This window comes from Brachycentrus maculatus, unplaced genomic scaffold, assembly GCF_059751285.1.
Source record: "Brachycentrus maculatus isolate JH-2025_06_01 unplaced genomic scaffold, ASM5975128v1 h1tg000099l, whole genome shotgun sequence".
Classification (NCBI taxonomy): Eukaryota; Metazoa; Arthropoda; class Insecta; order Trichoptera; family Brachycentridae; genus Brachycentrus; species Brachycentrus maculatus.
The window spans coordinates 1,746,965-1,770,134 of record NW_028280853.1 but is presented as its reverse complement, the minus strand read 5'-3'; the positions used below and the strand labels follow the sequence as shown (position 1 = coordinate 1,770,134).

At 33.7% G+C, this 23,170-nt stretch overlaps 3 protein-coding genes across 3 annotated transcripts in view; 1 reads left to right on the top strand and 2 right to left on the bottom strand.

Annotated features, from left to right (window-relative positions):
* The first annotated feature begins 4,817 nt into the window (after positions 1–4,817).
* On the top strand, positions 4,818–9,998 carry LOC148310366 (COMM domain-containing protein 4). The gene is made up of 5 exons (XM_088258635.1): positions 4,818–5,018; positions 5,097–5,234; positions 6,551–6,590; positions 7,636–7,839; positions 9,664–9,998. The coding sequence occupies exons 1-5, from the start codon at positions 5,016–5,018 to the stop codon at positions 9,849–9,851; spliced, it is 573 nt and encodes a 190-aa protein (XP_088114761.1). The 5' UTR covers positions 4,818–5,015; the 3' UTR covers positions 9,852–9,998.
* Positions 9,999–11,533: 1,535 nt separating this feature from the next.
* mRpS9 (mitochondrial ribosomal protein S9) overlaps positions 11,534–23,170 on the bottom strand; it is a 55,452-nt gene continuing 43,815 nt past the window's right edge. Inside the window, exons 7-8 of the mRNA XM_088258632.1 lie at positions 13,029–13,191; positions 11,534–11,874 (exon numbers count right to left, since the gene is read on the bottom strand). Coding sequence (XP_088114758.1) covers positions 11,783–11,874; positions 13,029–13,191 — 255 coding nt within the window. The 3' untranslated portion in view covers positions 11,534–11,782. The remainder of the gene's footprint in view (positions 11,875–13,028; positions 13,192–23,170) is intronic.
* wtrw (ankyrin repeat domain 61 water witch) lies at positions 18,645–22,927 on the bottom strand. The gene is made up of 2 exons (XM_088258631.1): positions 22,371–22,927; positions 18,645–21,746 (listed from the first exon to the last, which is right to left on the bottom strand). The coding sequence occupies exon 2, from the start codon at positions 21,709–21,711 to the stop codon at positions 18,778–18,780; it is 2,934 nt and encodes a 977-aa protein (XP_088114757.1). The 5' UTR covers positions 21,712–21,746; positions 22,371–22,927; the 3' UTR covers positions 18,645–18,777.

Below are 23,170 nucleotides of genomic sequence, written 5' to 3'. Positions count from 1 at the left end.
AAAAATACCTTTCACACGTCAACATGGTGGACTTGTACTGAAAGCTTAATGTGATGTACCTAAACGTTACATTTGTTTGATCTGAACGTTTAAATATCAAGTTCATATATCGCTCACTCCTTTCAACAACGTCATTTATCAAAAAACTTGATTTTTCAGGAGATTTTAAAGTTTAAAAATAAAAAATGTATTAAAAATAAATACAAGCTATTCACTGTGCAACAGATCTTTTTAGGTAAAAGCTGAATGTTTTTTCTCCATTTGAAAAATATTTAGTACATTTAAAAAATAGTTAAATAATACTTTTTCTTCAAAATACAAAAACAACACTTTCTGCCCTGTAGCGGGTAAATATTACGATAAAAATATGCCGCTTTTGCTGGGATATAGAACATTTTCTGGATATTCCGAAAACATGCACAACTGAAAATTTTCGATTTTTGATATATGACGTTGTTGAAAGGAGTGAGCGATATACGACAGCTGCTCGCCTCCACAGTGTACGTAGTGTGCAGGTGGGCAACTTACGGCCTTAAGCCTACTCTAATACAACTTTTTGACTTATGCCAAAAAAAATTGAATCCTTACATTTAAAAATTCAGTCTTTGGATATTTGTGTACGCAAAACTTGAAAAGTAGTCGATGGATTGACTTCAATTTTTTTACATACATATTTAAATACAGTAAAAACTCGATGTAACGGACCTCTATTTAACGAACTTCGGATATACCCCATAAAAATCCGGTAATCAATATTATACGCATATTCATAATTTAGGAGAGTTGATTATAAACAAACAACAAACTTTAAAAGTCCAAACAAAACTTGATTCCTTTTTCAAAGCAGGATTACCGAAAGCAAGTGCGTCGATATCAAACAGCAATGTCACTTCATGACGAGTGTCCGAAGGCAATAAATATAATTTGTTGTGTTTTGTACTATTTATTTATATCTTCAATAAATACAACGTTAATATTTTCGAAAAAAATATTATTGATTTATTTTAAACCTATTTTCATATAATGGACTTCGGCTTTAACAGATACCCCCTCCCCCTAGTTAGTCCGTTATATCGAGGTTTTACTGTACCGCCTTATGTTGAATCAGATAAATGAATTTGGCCTTTAGGAATGAAACGATTTTCCACCCCAGGTGGTTAGCGCTTTTAGTAATGTTGGAAGACCCGGGTTCAATTTCACTATTTATTTTATAATTACCCTGGACTGGAACCCGAAGTGCAGAATCGATCACCTAACTCTCGTATAATCAACTTAAAATTGTATAAATTTGATCCAGTGTCCTATACACCATTTAGTGCGGATAAGGATCAGTATTACAAACGTACTAATGGAGGAAAGATAATCAGATAAAATTGTAACACCCATATTATATCTATTATCAAAATGTATTACTATCTTTTATGTTTGGAGTACCTATATTACTATTATTTACTTTCCGATTGTAGATTTTTATTATGGGGATCATTCCTCTTTTACCGGCCTTTGATCTTTGGGGGGAATTTCGGTAATAGAATCATAATTTAAGTAACCCAACGTGTGTGTAACTTTATTGTTTTATTGATGTTTTCACAAATCCTATTTAAATTGCCCTTAACATACAGTCCATAAAAAAAAAAGTGATTCGGCCGGTCTTCTCCATCCTATTGTACTTTCATCTGGTTTAAACCATATTTTTTTTTTACTAAATTACATTCCCTCACCCAAGTGCTTAAAATCGTTTTTTTAAAAAAGCCCGTTTCGTTATGTCTATAAATTTTTCCAATGGCAAAAGTATAAATTTAGATACTTTTACGGTCCATAATTTCATATTTTATGCATTAGTCCGCCTACGTAGTATAATGTTCAGCACGCTCGGCTATCGTTCTGAAGGTCCCGGGTTCGATTCCCAAGGGAGGTCAAATAAATATGAGTGATTTTTTCACTCAAATATTTATTCAATATTACCCTGGACTGGTACCTGAAGCGAAGGGCTGATCACCTCCCCTTCATGTATAAACGATCAAGATAACACTGCGTTTATATGATGCAGTGCCCTTTGCACCATTTGGTTGCGGATAAGGGTTTGAAGAATGCTTTAGTACGTTCAAAAAACAGTTGGTTTATTATTGTTAACGCAAATCATTTATATCTTTTTTATATTTTTTCGATTCTTGGTCAATACTTTGAGAAAAATATCTTTTTACTCTCTGATAATGTCAAACGCAACAAAAACCTGTGCTTTGACCGGAATACGTTATTTCATTGTTTTTATTTTTGTTGAAAATTAATCGTCAACCACTTTTAGAATCGACCCATTCTCCAGTGCCTTCTAGATAAGTATTATGACCTTTCGAAAATGCTGTTGTTCATTAGGTAAACTTATCCAGGCATTTTAAAGGTATATATTATTTATGATAATAAAGCCTTCAGAGTAAAATTTATTTATAAAGTTAACATGTTATTTTTTTAAATCACCTATGATTTAATTATTTTTTCGTGAAATGAATAAATACGTATTCCAATTTTTAATCGCTGTAGAAAATAGAATTTTCAAGTAATAATTTTCTAATGAAAAAAAATCTTAATATTCCCATTTTTATTTGACTGACATTTATATGTATTTATTTATTTTTTGTAAATTAAATGGTCGAATTATAAGTAGTACGAACTAAAATCTAGATCTACTACAATACAAGCATTGTATTTAAAAATTACTACTATAATATAAGCATTATATTTAAAAATTTCAAAATACCTAAGTACCTACCTATTAAAAAAGTAGCCAAGTACCTGCCTATTAAAAAATTACAAATTTTATGTTTTATAAATATTTAAAAAATAACAATAATATTCCAAAATTTAAAACATTTTTTCCAGATTCTGTCAAACAATTTTGATAACGGAATGTCGGGATATTTTTTATAGAAAATAACTTTTTTAATGCATTAAATTTATCGAAATGTCTAATAAAAAATGGTTTTTACCGTCTGAAGTCGTAATTCACAACACAGAAGACGACATTTGGGTAACTATTCATGAGAATGTTTTTGACTTGACGCGATTTATGTCGGAATACAAAAATTACAAGGTAAACATAAATATTTATAAACCATTAATAAAAAAGAATTATAAATCATGATCATTTTTTTTCAATACCACTTAAGGAAGCCGTTCCTATTTTAGCTTTTGCGGGGAAAGATATAAGCCATTGGTTTGATGCAAATTCGGAGTTTAAAACTTTTATTCACCCACGCTCCGGAAAAAGGGTCCCATACACGCCTTTAGGACCTGTCTTGCACCTGGAAGAACATTTGCGAAAAAGAAGAACCATGCAGACAAGCATACCTTGGTGGAAAGACAAAAGAAATATTATAGGACGTTTGACAAAAAAACCGAGACCCTTAAAAATATTGACTTCACTTACAGGTTTGTGTGAACATTAAACATACATGTATATAAGTTTCTGGTAGGTACTAAACTAAAAAAATACTACACATTATTATCTTAAATCGGGGTTGCCCAATCCTATAACAAAGTACTAAAAAAAACAGCTGCGGCACTTTCAAGAAGTGGCAAATAAATAAGAAAATTAAAAAATAAAATTGTTGTTGCTTGAAGTAAAGCATTTTATCATTATATACAGTGTATAGTAAGGATACAATGAAATTGGTATTTATTGTTTAATTTTTACCTACCTATAAAAATTGTGAAATTTAATTTGTATTTTCAGAAAAGTACACATTAGCTATCAAATATGATAGATTTTTCGATATTATATGCATATTTTCCATAACTTACCTTATTTCGGTTTTATACGCCTTAATTATATAGGGAACAAATGAAAAATTAAATTTGAACTACGCGTACAAAATTATTATTTGTTCTTCTTTTTCCTCTTTTATGTTATTTCTCCTTTTTTCCCCAGATATAACAATCAATTTAAAAGTTTGTGAAGAGGAAACGTTTTACGAAATAGCCGACCGCTTCAAGAGTTTCCATAGTGACTGCTTGAATTATTCGTGGTGGTACCTCGACAGGCCTGTTGAGATGTCCAAAACACTATTGGAAAATGGAATAATAGATGATAGAGAGACGTTTTTAAAGCTTGGATTGCCTTTTGACTTGCACGTTCCTGTGATACTGCTTAAATTCAATGATGATTGCTCCATTGACTGTGAAAAATTAACATTACCCATCGTTAATGAGAGTCATTTAACATGACAAAGTTAATAGAAACATCTATGGATTAGATCAGAAGCTTGGTTTATACCCAAAAAGTAATGAAAAGAATAAGCGATAAAATCCTCATCTAGGATAACTTTCGTATTTATTTTCTCTGAAAGTGTATTCGAGAAAATTTTGGCTAACACCATTTACTTTTCTTTTTTAACTAGCCGGTGGAAATTTTGCAAATGAAACATTGATTTTTATATTTTTATTGCATTTAATAAATTACAACTTTTCATTATTTTCATTATTTTCTTGTCGCTTTTCCTCTTCCCCTAATCGTTTAAAAAACGAAAAGGTAGGTTGAATATTTCTAATTTTAATTTTAAAACATTAAGTTGTCTGCTTTTAAAATCGGTATTGATCTTTGAAAAGTTCCAGAAAGCTATATTTTCTTATTTTAGCTGCATGTAATAGTTCGGCACAAAGAACAGATTACCAACCGTTATGTATCGGTTATGAATTTAACGCTTTCCCAAGATTTTCTCAAAAATTTGGTAGTTAACGTAGGTACTAAAATTTTGACACATAAGTTGGCAATACTGATTCTCATAACCATAGCAATTTCACCTCCAAAGAAGTAGACATTTGTATGTTGTCTATGACATAGTTTTGTTGACAGCGGTTTGACGTTCCGGTGTTTTATTTATTTCTGTTATTCCAAAATTCCTTCAATTCATTATTCTTTTATGAGTCTTTTTTTAATTTAAAATTAATGTTTAAGTAAATTACAAATAACGCATAGATTTTCATAATCACAAATCGATTTTTTTAAGCAGTCAATAAGAATGGTAAGTCATACTAGCAGTTTTATCATTTTAAGTAATTATTTTTGCAGTGCGTATTGTTGAAAAACTAATTATTTTCAGAAATTAAAATGCTTTGGGGAAAACACATGCCCTGATTGGGTGTTGGTTGGCCTGTATTCAACTGCCGGACTTACTGCACCTAGAGCCAAAGCATTATCCATGTTAGTCGCTGAGCATCTTACCGGTGAACCATTGCAGGTACTTAAGCACTTCATTATTACCATAGTACTTAAATATATAAGTGGTTAATATTATTTAATTTAATTAAATCATGGTAATGACACAATAATCCTTAATTCTGTATTTGAGATATCGCTCACTCCTTTTAAGAGCGTCATAAATCAAAAATTGTCAATTTTCAATTGTGCATGTTTTCGGAATGTCCAGAAAATGTACTATATCCCAGCAAAAGAGGTATATTTTGAACTTAATATTTACCCGCTATAGGGCAAAAAATGTTGTTTTTGCATCTTGAAGAAATGTATTGTTTAATTATTTTTTAAATATACTAAATATTTTTCAAATGGAGAAAAAAAATTCAGGTTTTACCTAAAAAGATCTGTTGCACAGTAAAAAGTTCAATAAGTGGCTTGATATTTATTTTTAATACATTGTATTATATTTTAAAATAATAAATCCCTTACCGCACCCCAATGGTGCATAGGGCACTACTTCATATAAACGCAGTGTTATCTCGATCGTTTACACGTGAAGGAAAGGTGATCAGCCCTCCACTTCAGGTACCAGTCCAGTGTAATATTGAATAAATATTAGAGTGAAAAAATCACTTTTATTTATTAAACCCCCCTGGGAATCGAACCCGGGACCTCCAGAACGGTAGGCGAGCATGCTGACCATTACACTACGGAGGCGGACAAAATTATATTGTTGACACAAAATTGTATTATATTTTAAAACATTAAAAACGTTCTCTTGAAAAATCAAGATTTTTGATTTATGACGTTCTTGAAAGGAGTGCGCAATATATGGTAATTTGTTACTGTAATGGTAGGGACTGACCGGAGCCATTTGGTCGTAACGTAACACATTAAATTCCAGCATTCGTAGTCAGTAAAGCGTTCCGAGCGCTCCAGCCATAGTTTCGGATCCTTGCTGATGCTCGCTGCGAGCGATGTTACGACGTTACGTTATGACGAAATGCTCCGGTCAGTCCCCACCATAAAATTCTAACTTTGTTTAACGTTTGCAATATTTACTACTCTTACTAATGGTCTGTATAGACTGTTTACAGTTTATTCTAAAAATTATAACATTTTCTTATGTTCAAAAGAGGTCTCAAAAGTGTTTAAGGATTATTTTATTTTATTTTATTTTATTTTATTGCACAGAGCAACTTTTAAGACCCCTTTAACAGGTGATATCGGTAGTTTGCAAAAAAATCATTATTTATTTCAATAAAATGAAATTATGTTCACGATACCTTAAGTTCACATTGATTACTTTTTTTAAATTATTAAATGTCATAATGATGAGGTGAATTTTTCTGTTTACAGGAAGAAAATGTAAAAAGTATCCTAGCTGATGTTCAAAAAGGTAACATTACAACTTTCTACATTATGCAGCATTATGGAGTTGTATTATTTATTTTTAATAATGAGTGTGCGGCAGAGCGATGTGTGAGGGATGTTCGAATGGTGGGTAGGATGAATGCAAGATCCTAACCGGATTATTTTACATACTGGAAGTCGCCTGAAAATATAGTTTTAAATTTTTATGCAGCTCATAGCTTGACCAGTTTATATTTTTACTACTTTTTATACTTTGCTTATGCGTACAAAGTTTATACATGTTATTCTCAATATTATTAATATTTAAAGCATTTACTTTGTGGTTAGTCATTTTTACTTATTTATTTTTTTTTTTTTTTTTACAAAAATGTTAATAAAATTAGTATATAACCACTCACCGAGATTTTTACGTCTACCGGTTTCGAGACGTACCCGTCTCTTAGTCAGGACAATCACTAGCACAGCATGCAAACAATACTACCCTTCACCACCATAGCACCATTTACACACTCAAAACTACACAAAATGTCTAACACATGCGATTTTTGGTCGACCCGTAGACCAACATGCACTATAGTTTTCAATACAGACATGCGTTACGAGCCGAGGTTAAACGTACATTAAAATTAGACCTATAATTGAATCAACTTATATACTTGTAGGATGAAAGGAGTGGGCGGGGTTCGAATTGGATATTGACATTGTACATTATACATATTGTTTTAACATAGATTTGGTCTTTTTTCTATGTTCAGCATTAGGATGAAGAAGGATTCACAGCTGAGAGAGTTTAATAAAAAAATCAAGCTTAATATGGAACTTCCCGTATTTGATCTTGAATAATAAAAAATAAAAAAACTACAGAAATTACATCTAGAGGAGCTGGACAAATGCTTAAAAATATTACACAATATGACCTCACATAATTTATTTTAAGTTTGATCCGCCAGATTATTCATAACATACATTTTATTTAGATAATAATTTTGAAAATGCACCGAAATCTTTTCTAATTTTTGTTTTGATGATTTGCAAAAAAAAAAATGCACAATTTCACCTTTTCATTTCAGATTCTGTAACAGATATGAAAAAAGTTTTAGCTGCAATGCTCTTTACTCTAACCACAGCCATCAAATGGGGTTCCGATGGATCTCAACTGGATGCAGATCTTCGAAGTCTCGGGGTCGCCTCGGAAGTCACTAGAGGACTAAGGGTTGCGTTGGATCATCATGGCTCGGAAATTGGAGCAGCCTTCAGAAAGAAAACTCTAACATGTAAGAATATAATTTTCTCGTCTATACATACAAGGGCGAAGACTGACTAGAGCCATTTCAGCGCTCCATCCATAGTTTTGGATGCTGGCTGATGCTTGCCGCGAGCGATGTTACGTTACATTACGACGAAATGCTCCGCTCAGTCGCCACCCTAACATAGACAGTATATTCTTGTCATTGTGAAAATATAACCATCCAGCCTTGTTTCACATGCCGTTTTTTTATTCTAATTGTTGATTCACTTTTTTTTAAACCTTAACATACAAAAACTCATGAAAACTATGACAATTTTTTAAAAAAATATTGAAATTTTATTTTTAATGCATTTTGGTGGTTTTTAATTAAATTCCCACCTCCGAGTGTAATGGTCAGCATGCTCGGCTAAAATAAATAAAAGCGATTTTCTAATATTTATTCAATATTACCCTGGACTGGTGCTTGAATCGGAGGGCCGATCACCTTTTGTTCATGTGTTAACGATCAACATAACGCTGCGTTTATATGATGCAGTGCCCTATGCACCACCAGGTGCAGATAAGGGTTTAAATAAAAATTGAACTTGGAATAATATTCTATAGTACTGGTAAAAGAAATCATCTTCTTCTTCTTTTTCCATGTTCGCTCCCTAGGTGGAGCATATGGCCAACACGAGTCGTCTCCAAGTCACTCTGTCACGCGCCATCTCCTTGGCTTCCTCCCAGGTCAGTCCGGCGTCTCGAAGTTCCGCTGAGTATAGTCGGTGAATGGTCGTCAGCGGCCTTCCGGGGCGCCGGAATCCTCGGGGTTGGAAGAAGAGACATGAGGGGTTGATGCCCTCAGGTGGCATTCTAAGGACATGTCCCAACCATGTCCACCTTCTTCTCTTCAGGACTTCCAGTATGAGGGGCTGTTGAGTTCTTCTCCTCACATCGTCATTCCTGACGAAGTCATACCACTTTATACCCAGTATTCGCCTCAGGCATCTATTTTCAAAACTTGCTAGTTTCTTGCTTTGAGCTTTGGTGAGGTGCCACGACTCACATCCGTACAGCAACACTGTTAGGATGCAGGCGTTAAAGAGACGACACTTGGTTTTTGTCGAATAAAGCAGTGAGTCCCAGAAAAAAAGAAATCATACTTGACACTAAAATTTTATTTTAAGAATACATATTGAAAATTAAAAATCCTCATTTGCAAAAATCTTCAAATCATAATTGTATATGTGTTAACCTTCCCCTCCCGGTGATATGTATTTACTACAACTCGACATTTAAAATGGGAATATCAATATAAAATATAATCGATACAGGCTCAGAATTTTTGTATTCCTCCGTAATATAATCATGTATGACATGAAAGTTTTATAATATAAAGATATTTATTTGCAGCGACGGAAATAAATAATTTGTTAAAAAAGATGGGATAAAATCACCAATACACAAACGTTTCTGTGTATGCGTGGCGCGCTTTGTGTACCTATACGCGCATGTCGTACCATGTTGACTGCGTTAGTGCGCAGATCGTCTTACGCGGCGGTACTTACGATGAATTGTTTTCCACTTTTTTAGATATATTCCAGAGTTAACATTACAAAATTGTTACGTTTCAACTTCAACTATGGTCAATAAAAGCAAAATTTAGGAATATTCACATTTTTCACGTTTTTGAACGACATTTTCATATGGTGTACAAAATACATATCACCGGTGCACACGGAAGTTTTTAGCACCGTAAGGGAAGGGTTAATTAGGTTATTTCAGTTTATCAGAAGTTGATGTTTGATCTTACTATTTTTTCCTTAAATTGTCAAATTCTATATTTATGGATGTATATTTTTTATTTCAGTAACAAAGTTAAAAGAAGTGTCCGCACATACAGCATCAAATGGCAGTATCGACTGTGTCCAGTTAAATATGAATATTGAAGATGTTTTGAAAAAAACAGATAGGAATCATTCCTTTCTTATTCAAGAACGTGATTTAGGTGAATTAATAAGTGAACTCAAACGAGCGAGGAGTTTAATGGAAGCGTAATATTTTTTTAGATATGTCCAAATAAGACATTATATCGGTGATATTACAATGTTTAAATTTGCATTAAAAAAAAATCCGTGTCTGACATAAGGAACCTAGCATTAAGAAAAAAAATCCAAAATATTTTATTAAGAATATCTATCTACAGATCTGATCGGCTGTCCCAACTCGAAACGCAGTAAGGGACATTTTTTTGTAGTACTTTTTTTTGCATTTTTGGACTAAGTAGATTCTACTTAGTCCAAAAATGCAAAAAAAAAACGTTGTACAAAAAAAAATGTCCCTTACTGTGTTTTAAGTTTGGACAGCCGAGATATATCTATGACATTTTTGTCAGAATTAATTAACCTTTGACTTTTTTTATGTAGATTTATTTTTTACCATTTTTCTGGTTTAAATGATTCTGATTACATTCATACCACACTGTATACATATTATATTATTGTATTGCACAGGATATGCCTAAATAGGATTTGTTTTTTATGTTTTAATTATGTATAAAGAAATGCATGTACCATGTAACGATGAGAAGTGAATTGAAAACAAGAATTAATAAGTAATAAAAAAATATATATATGAATATAAAAAGTTGTTTTAGTGTTCCAAGACTTGTACATTATACATAAATATGTTTTAACACTCTCCTTATCATTCATCGTTCACTTTGTGTAATACCACTTTAAAAAACACTACTTCGTGACTAACAAAGTGAACGATGAATGATATGAAGAGTGTTATTTTACGATACCACAAAGTAAACAATGCTTTTAATATACAAAATATAAATGTTTTTAACTTGTATTTTTTTAATTTTTTTATTTTATTTTTGAACAGTGGCGTCCAGTGTATTTGCTCCTTCGAAATTTCGACTGCCATTGCAGGGGTTATCTTTAGAGTGAACAAATTGTGTGATGAGTAAAGTGTAATATAGGGGTTTGTCAGTGAACTGTATCCCATTGCAGTGTATTTGTTATGTATATCTTTGTGTTTGTCCAATGGCATTTGGTCGCTCGCCCTCACTTAACATAATGACTGCATGGTGTTATCATTTATTAATGTGTATCATGTTTATTGATTTTATAAATATTCTTTTTTGTGTACTTTAATCATATAAATTTATAGTATTATCATTTGTATATCACTCACTCCTTTCAACAATGTCATATATAAAAAATTGTCAATTTTCAGCTGTGCATGTTTTCGGAATGCCTAGAAAATGTACTATATCCCAGCAAAAGCAGCATATTTTTAACTAAATATTTACCCACTACAGGGCAGAAAGTGTTGTTTTTGCATTTTGAAGAAAAGGTATTGTTTAATTATTTTTTTTAAATATACTTATTATTTTTCAAATGGAGAAAAAACATACAGGTTATACCTAAAAAGATCTGTTGCACAGTGATAAGTGGCTTGATATTCGATCTAACGATCTCCTGAAAAAACAAGTTTTTTGATTTATGATGTTGTTTAAAAAAGTAAATGATATGTAAATATTACTGAAATGGTTTAGTCCATAACTTTTTAAATTATATGCCCCAAACAGAACTTGAAAACTGGATACTATCTGACCACAAATTTAGCCATTATGATCAACTATCAAGTCATGTAATAAAAATGATTTTATACCTTTTAACCTTAGAAGAAGAAAAATGGGTTTTAATTTTAATAAGTATAAGTATATATTTAACTATATTTTATCTAGATTTTATTTTTCAATTCTACAATACACGACATAAAAAATCATTTCACTGCTCACCTGCTGTTCGCCTTATCAAATTTCAATTATGAAGTATGTATAAACTTAATATGAATAAGTTTAGAAATACATATTCGTAATATCTTTTATTTTAATACAGATAACATTATTTGAAATGAAATGCAAGCATGAAATTAAGGCAAATGGTGTAAGCTTTATATTTATTTCTTATTTTCTAACGTTTCTTCCAAGTTTTTAATTTTCTGGCACCACGTCTTGCCGGCTGCTTCCTTTCTCTAAGGCGGCGATCTCGTGTCAGTAATCCAGCTAGAATTTTATACAAAATTTATTCCATAAAACAAATTCTCTTCATTATTTAAAACATAAATACTAGGCTACTTTTGATATCAAATATCTTAAATTGCCAGAAAACTGATTCAGATAAAACATATAGACAATGAGAGTCAAGATTTAGAATAAAAATATATTCCAGGTAGATTTGTGAAGACAAAAATAAGTGCCTGTTTCTGACAACCATCGATCAAACATTGCTTTATGACTAGATGTCAATATGACATACTTAATGCCAACACTGCAATGAATTCACTTAATAGAGCGTTTACAAAGTACAATCAAAACAAAATAAAATTAATACCTCTTTATATTGCAATAAAACTATTGTATCGCTAACCACAAGCTTTGTGCTACATAATTCTTAAGTATACTTTTAGCTGTACTCTCATTTACAGCACACTAATCTGCACTTATTTTATCCAACACTTATCAACACAACATAAAACTATATTATTAATTAATAAAATAGTTTTTTTATAATTATTTACTTTTAAAGCAAATTTATAATGAGAATTTTTAATTGAAATTCGGTAAAATTCTTTGTTCTATTTATAATTACTTTTAATGTTTATAATGCTTAATAAACAAATAAAAATATTTTGAAAATACAGATATTTTAATATAAATAAATGTCAGAGTCAATGCCTTGAGAATTCTCTCCGACTTTGTTTGGGGAAACATTGTTTAAATAAATAAAATAAAACCCTTGTTATAAGGTTTTCTAAGCGGTTTAATTTGTTGGTGGGAAAATAAAAAATTAAATAAAAATTGCAATCATACTGATTTGCCAATACATTCGTTTTTAAAAAAAATGTAGAGAAAATTCAAAAGAATTTACTAGGGTGTTTTTTAGTATCTGTAACTATATCCAGTCTCCGTTATATGCTAAATTTCAATCAAGCTTAATTTGTAGAACTCCATTTTAATTTATGTATTAATTTTTAAATCAAACACTGATTTTTTGAGTCTTCTAAGTTGTATTTTACTAACAAAAACACATAAAAAATTAATATTGTGACAATTGTTTCGCCTAGTTATGGCATTTTTTTGAACGAATGTATGAAATCAAAAAATCTGTGTTTGATTTAAAAATTATTACATATATAACAGGACAATATAAGACTTACCAAGACGCATTTTTTCCACCATTTCCAAACTAACAAAGCTGCGGAGAGTCCATGCGATGCCCCACCTCAAGGCCCCCGACTGGCCTGAGGGCCCCCCTCCCTCCACGTGACACTCAACATCCACTTTGGACACCAAATCGGTGAATAGCAACGGGAATAATATCTAAAATAAGAAATATACAAATTCAATACTGTTTTTTTATAAAATCAACACATTTTGTGCGTGAAAAGTTTTTTGAAATTTTGGCACAATTTTGTGGTGTTATAGAAAAAGGAGTACTATAGGATTAGGAGTACTGTAGAATAGGAATGTTATAGAAAAAGGAGTACCTGTACTGAATCATCATCTTTAGCCAAAGCACTAGTAAATTTGTAATATATAATAAATTTGCAAGACTTTTAAACAACCTCTTCTTTCATCTTAACACATTTCAGAGAGATATTTTTTACCCCTGCAGACACAGGATTTCATAATTCGCTCACTTCTTTCAAGAACGTTATAAATAAAAAAACTTGATTTTTCAGGAGACATTTTTATAGTTAAAAAATATAATACAATTTATTAAAAATAAATATCAAGCCACTTATTGAACTTTTTACTGTGTAACAGATCTTTTTAGGATAAACCTGAAGGTGTTTTCTCCATTTGAAAAATATTTTTTTAAAAATAATTAAACAATACCTTTTTTTCAAAATGCAAAAACAACACTTTGTGCCCTGCAGCGGGTAAATACTAAGTGAAAAATATGCCCCTTTGCTGGGATATTGTACATTTTCTGGGCATTCCGAAAACAAGCACAACTGAAAATTGTCGATTTTCGATTTATGACGTTCTTGAAAAGAGTGAGCCAATTATGTACATATAGTTTAGACTTTAACAAGGAGATTGGTATATAATATTCATATAAAAAGATTGGATAATTTCTTCTCTTCTGCCTTTAAAATGAGGCAGGCACAGAAAGTAAAAATACCCTTCCTGTCCTCGACCAGAAATCCCTTTCCCGTCCCAAGTGTGTTAATAATATAATTTCCTACAAGTTTGGTACTACCGTATCCAGTCTTACAAGCGTATTATTTAACCCATTCGATGCTATGCTGAATCTCATCGTACATCAATTTTATTCCAGTGGATCCAACGTCTAATTTTATTTAACTTTTTTTTCATCTTAGTATGAGTTCACATAGAAAACAACTGTCAGCTTTCAATTTGAATTATCGTTACACTAATAATTAATATTTTACTACTCGAGTTACATATCTACACAGAGTGTATTTATTATTCTTAAATGCTAATTAATTCTCTAGAATAAATCTGCATTTTATTGGTGATTACATTCAACTAGTGCCACTACCACCTGTCATAAATATTCCAATTTTTACTACAAGAATCCAACAGGTTTTTTTTAGTCAATGAGCCAGGTGACTACAGTACTTTTAAAAAAGGCAAATAAATAATAATTAGACGGTAAAAATTGGCAAAAATACTTAATTATTTGAAAATGAAATAAATGTCAAGACAGCTTAACAGATTTAAGATGGGTGTTTTGTACACGTGCGGACCGCTGGCGATGGGATTTGATAATTACGTACATCTAGTTAAGACCTTAACAAGGAGATTGATACATAATATGAATATAAAAAAATTGTAATTTCTTCTTTTCTGACTTTAAGATGCCCGACGCAGAAGATAACAACACCCTTTCCGTCTTTAAGCATCAATCGAACAAACGGGTAGAAATATCTTGCCTGTCCATATGTGTTAAGATCTTAAAATAACATCTTTCAACTGCAGGTCAGTAAGATGCACAGAAAAATACATTTTTGACCCCTGCAGTCAATATGAAGTCATTTTATTTTAGTAAACAAAACTTCTTCCTACTGATATTATTTGTTCATCGGAAATTCTTCGAAATCATGAGGTTCACGGTACTACAAGTTTGGCTAAATTATTGTCTTGTAAGAGAGCCTTAAGACCTTAGTTACTTAACGGAAATCAACATAATGCATGGTGTCGATTGGTCAGATCACCAGGAATGAAGGTTCAATTAAATATTAACATATTTTTAATATAAAATTTAACTCTCAAGTCCACTTTTAAAAATATTTCCCATTCATTTGTCTTCTTTCTCTCATTCAAAATTTTATTTTTGTATAAATGTCAAATATGCAATTTCAATTATCCCCAGTTCAGTCTTACATTCCATTATTACATCTTCGTTTTTAATTCTGTCATACAATGATTTTCCACACATTCGTCTGAGGGAGCACATTTCAACAACGTTCACTCTGCTTTCATCCTTCCTTTGCCAGTTCCATGTTTCGCTTCCATACATTAGTGTCGGTACCAGCACGCCGTTGTGAACCGCTAGCTTCCATGGACATATTTTTATTTGCAATCACTCTGTTCTCTCAATATCCTTTTTCACTTTTCTATCCCTTGTGAACATGCTTCCTAGATATAAAAATTCTTGCACTTGTTCTAGGGATTCATTGTGTACGATAATCTTGCATTCTGTCATATCTTTCTCTCTTTCAAACACCATAACCTTTGACTTACTTTCATTCATTGCCAGATCATTTTCCATACATACATCATACATTCTTGACACTGTTGGTTGCAAATCTTCCGCGCTGCTCGCTAGCAGTAAGGCTTGTTAAATATATTCAAATTATTTTTTTAAATAATGTATTTACTAATAAACCTTAGAAGCTTGCACTCTTTCCTTAAGATTTGGAATAAAGGTAAATATTATATTGTAATTAGTAAATAAATTATTTTCTTTTCCACGGGTCACACTTTTACTCCAAGGATCACAATTTGAATAAGTTTTTTCTGTGCACTCGTCTTTTATAATAAATTGTAAATTATACCATATGTGAGCGAGTGTTAAAACACAAATAAAAAACACAGGTTGATGTTTGCACAATACATGTATATTTTTTGCTTCACTGATAGCATTTTACAAATATAATACTTAATGGTGCATAAAAACATTGTTTATTACAAATATTAAAAAAGTAACCCATAAATATTATTATCAATAATAATATTCTAAGGTTGAGAAATCATATGTACAATAACTAAATTTAAAAAAGAAATTATTACCTTATTATTGAAAAGAAAAAAGGAATTTCTGAAGAAGAAAAAAAGTTTAAACAAAACTAACTTTAAAAATATTTTTAGATAAGGGTAAGTGTGGTGGAGACTGACCGGAGCCATTTCACAATAATCCCTTACACATGACACAATAATCCTTAATTGTGTATTTAAGATATATGGTAATTTGTTACTGTAATGGTAAGGACCGGAGCCATTTCGTCGTAACGTAACACGTTACGATGCGGAGCCGAGCGCTCCATCCATAGTTTCGGAGGCTCGCCGGGAGCGATGTTACGACATTACATAACAACAAAATGCTCCACTCGGTCTCCACCGTAAGGGTACCCATGTGTTGGTAAGAGGTGTATAACAAAAAAAAATGTATATAATTTCCTGTGATTGTGAAAATCTACATTCCTATAAAACAAAACCAATTTTGGTAACTGGTAAATACATTGTATACACATAATAATAAACTGAGTGCATTTCTGCAATATTGAAAACAAGGTTTTTAAAATATATGTATCTTAAAATTGTATGCTTGATCATCAACACTAGACTTCTACAACTTCACATAAATAATAAAAGTAACTAGTATAATCTATAATATTTACAAAACATAATTATAAACTCACAATGTTGAAAATAACAGTTTTTTTTAGATAAAAACAGTTATGACACAAATAGAACATAATTATTTTGAATTGTTTAAAAACCAAATTAAATATCATTTTATTCAATCGATGAAACAAGTTGAAATTTTAATTTTTTCAATAATTATGTAAGTATTATTAAATCTTATATACGTAGGTACATAAACTAAGTTAGTACAAATTTGAATTTAATCAGATTTAACCAATAGTGTTAATGGAGGCTTTCATAAGAAAAGTGGTTAAATTAAAAATGGAATGTTATTATTTATATTTTCCATAATTTCAAACACAAATAATGAATAAAATATGGCAAAAATAGATAACCACTAAAATTTGTACAATTTAAAAAAAAAACTATTTTAACCAATATTGTTAATGGAGGTTTTCAACAATAAGAGTGGCTAAATTAAAAATGGAATGTAATTATTTACATTTTTCATAATTTCAAACGAAAATAATTCATAATAAATTGCAAAAATAGGTATCAATATTTTTTTTGTACACATTTCAATAAAATCAGATTTAACCAATAGTGTTAATGGAGGTTTTCAACAATAAGAGTGGTTTAATTAAAATGGAATGTAATTTTTATTAAAAAAAAAAACAACTTTGTTTTTAACCACTTTTTATTGGTACTTTTATTCTCCAACCGGTTACGACAAGAACCTTGTCATCATCAGGACTAAACATGTACATGTACATGTTTAACCCTGATGAAGACAAGTTTCTTGTCAAAACCGGTTGGAGAAAAAAAATACTAATAAAAAGTGGTTAAAAACAAAGTGGTTTTATTTTATAAAGTTTATAAAATGTGCCACAGAGTGTCTGCGAAAAACATTCATGAAATGGAATGTAATTATTTACATGTTCCATAATTTAAAACAAAAATTACTCATATTGCAAAAATAGATATAATTTTCAAAATTGAAACAACCTCAAAAGATATCGAGAATATTAAGTTTTATCAAGAGTAAGCTAAGTTTTATTACATTCGTGCCCAGTTAGAGGATAAGAAGTGGCATTGCGCCATTAACTTATAAATAAAACATTCAACTTAGAGTGATTACAATATAAATCTCATAACACAGCACAATTATCACCAACCTTTCATAAAGCTATATTACCAAGTAATTCTTAAGTAATGAAACTTTTACCCTAATTATTTTTAAATACATTTATTGTATATTCTGGCATATCCATATTGAATTAAGATCTTATAATTAAGACCTTAATATCGTAATACATACACATAAGTTTATTATTCCTAGCGTTAAGATTAAGCCAAATTAATTATACAGAAAACGGGCATTGATACAATCAGAAATTGGTTTTTCCAATATCAATTAATGCTACTTTTTCGCAAGTTTTCAAGTGTTAAAATTAGATTTTTTAAAGATAATAGAAAAATAAATACATTTAAATAACATGCCATTTGTTTACACATTGATAAATGTTGAAATCATGAATTTCATCTTTATTTCTTCTATAACACACTCGCGAGATAAAAAATATAAACTTAATAGAAACTACAGTACTGACTTAGCATTTTATTAGTTCCATGGAAAATATCACTTTTGCATAGGAGTATCAAGGGCTATTTTTTTTTTTTTTTTACATTTTCGTCTCAAAAGTGCCAGGAAAATTACTATGGAATAAATCGAAAGAAATTGTACTTTTATATTTACAAATACAAAAATTAAAAAAAAAAAAATTCAATAGACAAAATTAATAAAGAGAGAAATTTGCGAATATTTCATAATTTTGAATGTAAAATTTCTCTTCCGTGTTTTCAATTTAATGCATTCAGTAATTTTTTTTGTTTGTTCAGTTTTCCTACACAACAAAAATATTTGAAAAATCGTATTTTGCCGATTGTCTGCGATATAATTTTTTTCAAAGGACGGAGCTCAGATTCAGCGATACGTGTTTGCAAAATATCAACAATAACAAAAATCGTCGGAGGTATTTAAAATATACCCCCGAAAAATGATAAAAATCAACAATGCGATGTATTTTCTATGTGATGAGGCTCCTTGGGTATCGCAACTATAAGTCTGTGAAGCATAGCCTGTTGAATTTTAATCATGTCTTTCAACTCTTTAATCTCAGAGGTCAGCGCGTCCACCCTCTCGGTTCCCTCGTCGACCTTCATTTGCAACGCGCATAGTCCCGTATCGTAAGAGTAATCCGACAGACCGGACTCGTTGTTGTTGTCGTACCTCTTGAAGGAGTGGTACGTCGCGGTGGATCCCTTGGAGGAGATGGTGTGCCCGTAGTGCTTCCTCATCTTGGCGATATCGTAGGCCGCCATCATGACGTCACGCGGCAGGCGCTTCTCCCCCGGATTGAGGGGCTTGACGCTGAGCACCACGCGGTACGCTTGAGGAGAGACCAGCGCCGACCAGTGCAACATGCGCAGCAGAAACTTCGGCAAGTACGCGTTGAACAAGGCCAGCTCCATATACGATATGAGCTTTGTCTGCCTCACCAGCTTGGAGAGACCGGCCGTCTTCCTCAGGCCTTGGATGTCGTGTACCGCGATACCGACCAGCAAGTTCATGAGCACTACCGTGACGAACATCAGGAAGAGCACGTAAGTAATCTGCGCGGATATTTCCAGAAGAAACGGCGGGTCGTTCCCATCCGGCTCGTTCAGGAGCAATCCTAAGTCCAGTTCTCCGATCATCATGGTCAGGACCGTGATGAAGCCCATAAACGGATTCGCGAACGACGACGAGTCGGGAAATATGACGCAAAAACTGAACGTGAATCCGATTAGGATGCACGAATAAGCCATGAAAAGCTTGGCGAATTCCTTTTGAACTTTCTGATACATAGCTACGTACGAACCGAAAACGGGCAATTGTCCTATCATGAGCATGAGATTGGTCCAACCGGCCAACACGGCGAAGGCCCCCACGTGATTCTGCCAAGTGTACGTGCTATTAGTGTAGATGTACGATATCAGAAACACACTCACGATCACAAACCACTCTATTATATTCTCTGGTTGCGTCAAGTACTGCCTGACCGTAGAATATCCAGCTATGCCGTAGACTTTTCTAAATATTTCAAATATCGTAATTGCCGCTAGGACCCACCATTGCATTTCGATAACGAAAGGGTTTTTCCGAAGCAAGTCTCCGAGAATCGATTGCTTTTGACACAATTCCTGTTCTTGTATCGTCTCTTCTTTATCTTTACTACCGTTATAGCAATTATGCGCCAGAGCGGTCAAAACATACAACGTTAAAAATAGCACAAACATAAAACAAAAGAATAATCTGGCAATATAATATTTTCTGATTTTCTCCCATTTGATATGTAAGAATGCAGAACAGAGTGGATGTAGCAATATTTCTTTTTGTCCTTCGTCAACGAACGTGTTGAGGTAACTTATTTCCCTGGGATGACAGTGCTGCAAAATGTTCCTAAAATCCAACTCCAATTCGACTTCGCGATTACTCGAATCCTGAGAATTATGTAACGTAATGGCGCAGTCGAGTTTTTGCGTTATCATCGCCATCGAAGCTGGAGTTTTTCTCGTTATCACATTGAGCGCGGAATTTCCTTTTTTAGATTTAGTAGTGACGTCGGCGCCGTGAAATATCAGAGTTTCTACGCAATGCGACAAACCATCCAACGACGCCAAATGCAACGGCGTAAAGCCGTACTCGTCTTTTTGATTGACATTCGCTCCCCAACTTATGAGTGTCTCGATTATATCGAAAGCGCTCTCAGATTTCCCGATGGCCGCGTGTAAAGGAGTCCGTTTGTCGTAATCTTCGGCGTTAGGATCCGCATTTCCATTTCTCAACAAAGATTCGACACAATCGAGGCACGAAGAACGCGCCGCCAAATGCAGAGCGGTGAAGCCGCGATGGTTCTTAAGTTTAGCGTCGGCTCCTTTACTTAGTAACAAATCGACACATTCCACATTCCCTTCGTCGGCGGCCAGGTGAAGGGCTGTGGACTCCTTATCTCGTATTCTAGTCCTAGAGTTTATGTCCGCCCCCGCACTATTCAGCAATAAGTCTAAGCAGTGAGTCATGCCCAAGTCGGCTGCCAGGTGGATTGGATTCATTCCGCTAGGTTCGTTGGAATTTACGTCTACTCCTTCCTCTACGAACAGTCGCAAACACTCTAGAGCGTTTGCCCTAACCGCGCAGTGAAGAACAGTTTCTTCGCAATTGGCTTTCTTAGTAGGCAGATTCACGAGAGCTCCGTTATTTATGAGCAACTTCGCCGTCTCGGGATGGTTTCCAAACGCGGCACAGTGCAAAGGACTAAAACACTTCGTCAAGAAGTTTACGTCCGCACCGTTCGAAATAAGGAATCCGGTACAGCCCAAACAACCGACGAAGGAACTGAGATGAATGGCTGACATTCCTCCCGAGTCGTGATAATTGAGGTCGGCGCCGGCGCGAAGAATGGCTTCCAGAAGATCTCTCCGCTTATGGAAAGCGGCCCAGAGGAAGCAAATGTTCTTCTCCGGCTTGGGAGCGGGTTCCAGAGCGGCGTAAGCAGCATCGGCAGTAAATGCGAGCGACTCGATGTCATCCAACAGGGAGGCCCGCACGTTCAGCAGGCGCGCCTGATCGTGTAGCGCTTGTCGGATGGACTCGGCGGTGACTTGCACACTCAACTCGGCCGCGGGCTCCTCGAAGCTGTCGTACATGTTGGGTGCGCTCTCCGCGGGTGGGGAAGGCCCCACCTCCATGTACTCGAAGTCTCCGGACGGCATTTCTTGGTCCAGGGCGGCCTCGATGTCCCCGCGCCACCGCACGCTGGCAGCCGTCGTGGTCTTGTACTTGCTGGCGAGCGGCAACTCCTCCGTGGCTCCGGCGAACACGCTCACGGCGCGCTTCGTGCGCACGCGCCGCGACGGTTTGCTCACCACCCCCGGCTCCTTGTATCCGAAATTGTCCATCTTCGTAGACCGCGGGCTGACGATCAATTCTGCAACTGAAAACGAAAATACGGCTTAAACATCTTTATCCGGTGTGCGTTTACCACAATATTTGAATTATTAATAAAGTAGCAGCATCTAGATTGACGTGTTCGGGAGTCTAATCGTTATTACATTTAAAAGATGGATATAAGCAATCCTGATTGAGTGTAGTAAGGCAGGTTACCCGCGTGACAGGCGTTGATCACTTAACCGCTGTTGTTCCCATCAACAGTCATACAATAATTTAGTCCGCTATGCGAACAGACTTCCAAGACGCCTTATGACGTACTTCCAAACATAGTTAATACTCACATACTTTAACAAAGTGTATAACACATAATCATGGCAAAATTAATTCAATGTAATGCCAAAATAAACATAGCGTGTGAATGGGCAATAACAATTTGTCATTAATGTGTTGTTACCTAAACACGGGCAGTATAATTATCTTACTTATTTGTCGAGAGATTAAAAGCTCATCATGCCATTGAAAAACGTGATATTTGCTTCACTTTATCTAAATTCGCGAGAAAATTTCAAAAATATTACGGAAACCGCAAATTAGGTGAATTCATCAATATGATTCAATTGAAATATGTATTAAGAAAAAATAATTATAAATGAAAAGTAAAACTTACCTTTGGTTTTATATCCATGAATATAAACATCAGGCGGATCTTAACGGCACTTTAAAAACTATCACTTGCACTTATAAATTGGCATCATCACAGCACAATGCGCCGAAATAATAAAGTATTTACTCGGGCACAGATTCATATGACCCTTGTCAATTCGATATCATTTTTTTCTGAAAAGTCGCTGTTTGAACGCTCGCATTTAAAAAATATTCGTCAATCAATCGATTGTTGATGTTATATATCATAATAACGCCGAACAGAACCGCTTTATAAACAAAATAACAATTTGTATTTCCATTGACGATTTTCCAGATGAGCGAAAACTTTAGAAAGAAAATTGACATGTATCATAAAAATACATTTCAAGTTTTCAAGTCCGGTGTTCGAACGTTCCGTTTTTTTATTTTACGCAATTCAAAAACGACCGTTTTTCTTCGTGATCTGGTTCGCTTTTCCGGTATTATTTTTTAACGTAAGGCGGGAATAGGTTCGCGACGCTGAGGCGCCGGTTGCGGCACATTGTCACGTTCGCCCACGGCAACGGCTGGCAGAAGACTGCAGGGAGCGCCTCTCCTCGTAGCGCCGGAGTCTGCCCCGTGCACGAGACAACCTTCGAACCAGCTCCGCACTCAGAGTCGCGGGGCACCTAACTCGAAGGAGAACACCAACCGCGACGGGAAAAATGCCACCCAATAGCGTGTCGGATATATTTCTACTCCGGCCGCTCTCATTTCCCGATAGTAGACCTCTAGTAGACTACTTGACCAGGGTAGGAATGACTGGTGACAGATGCATCATTA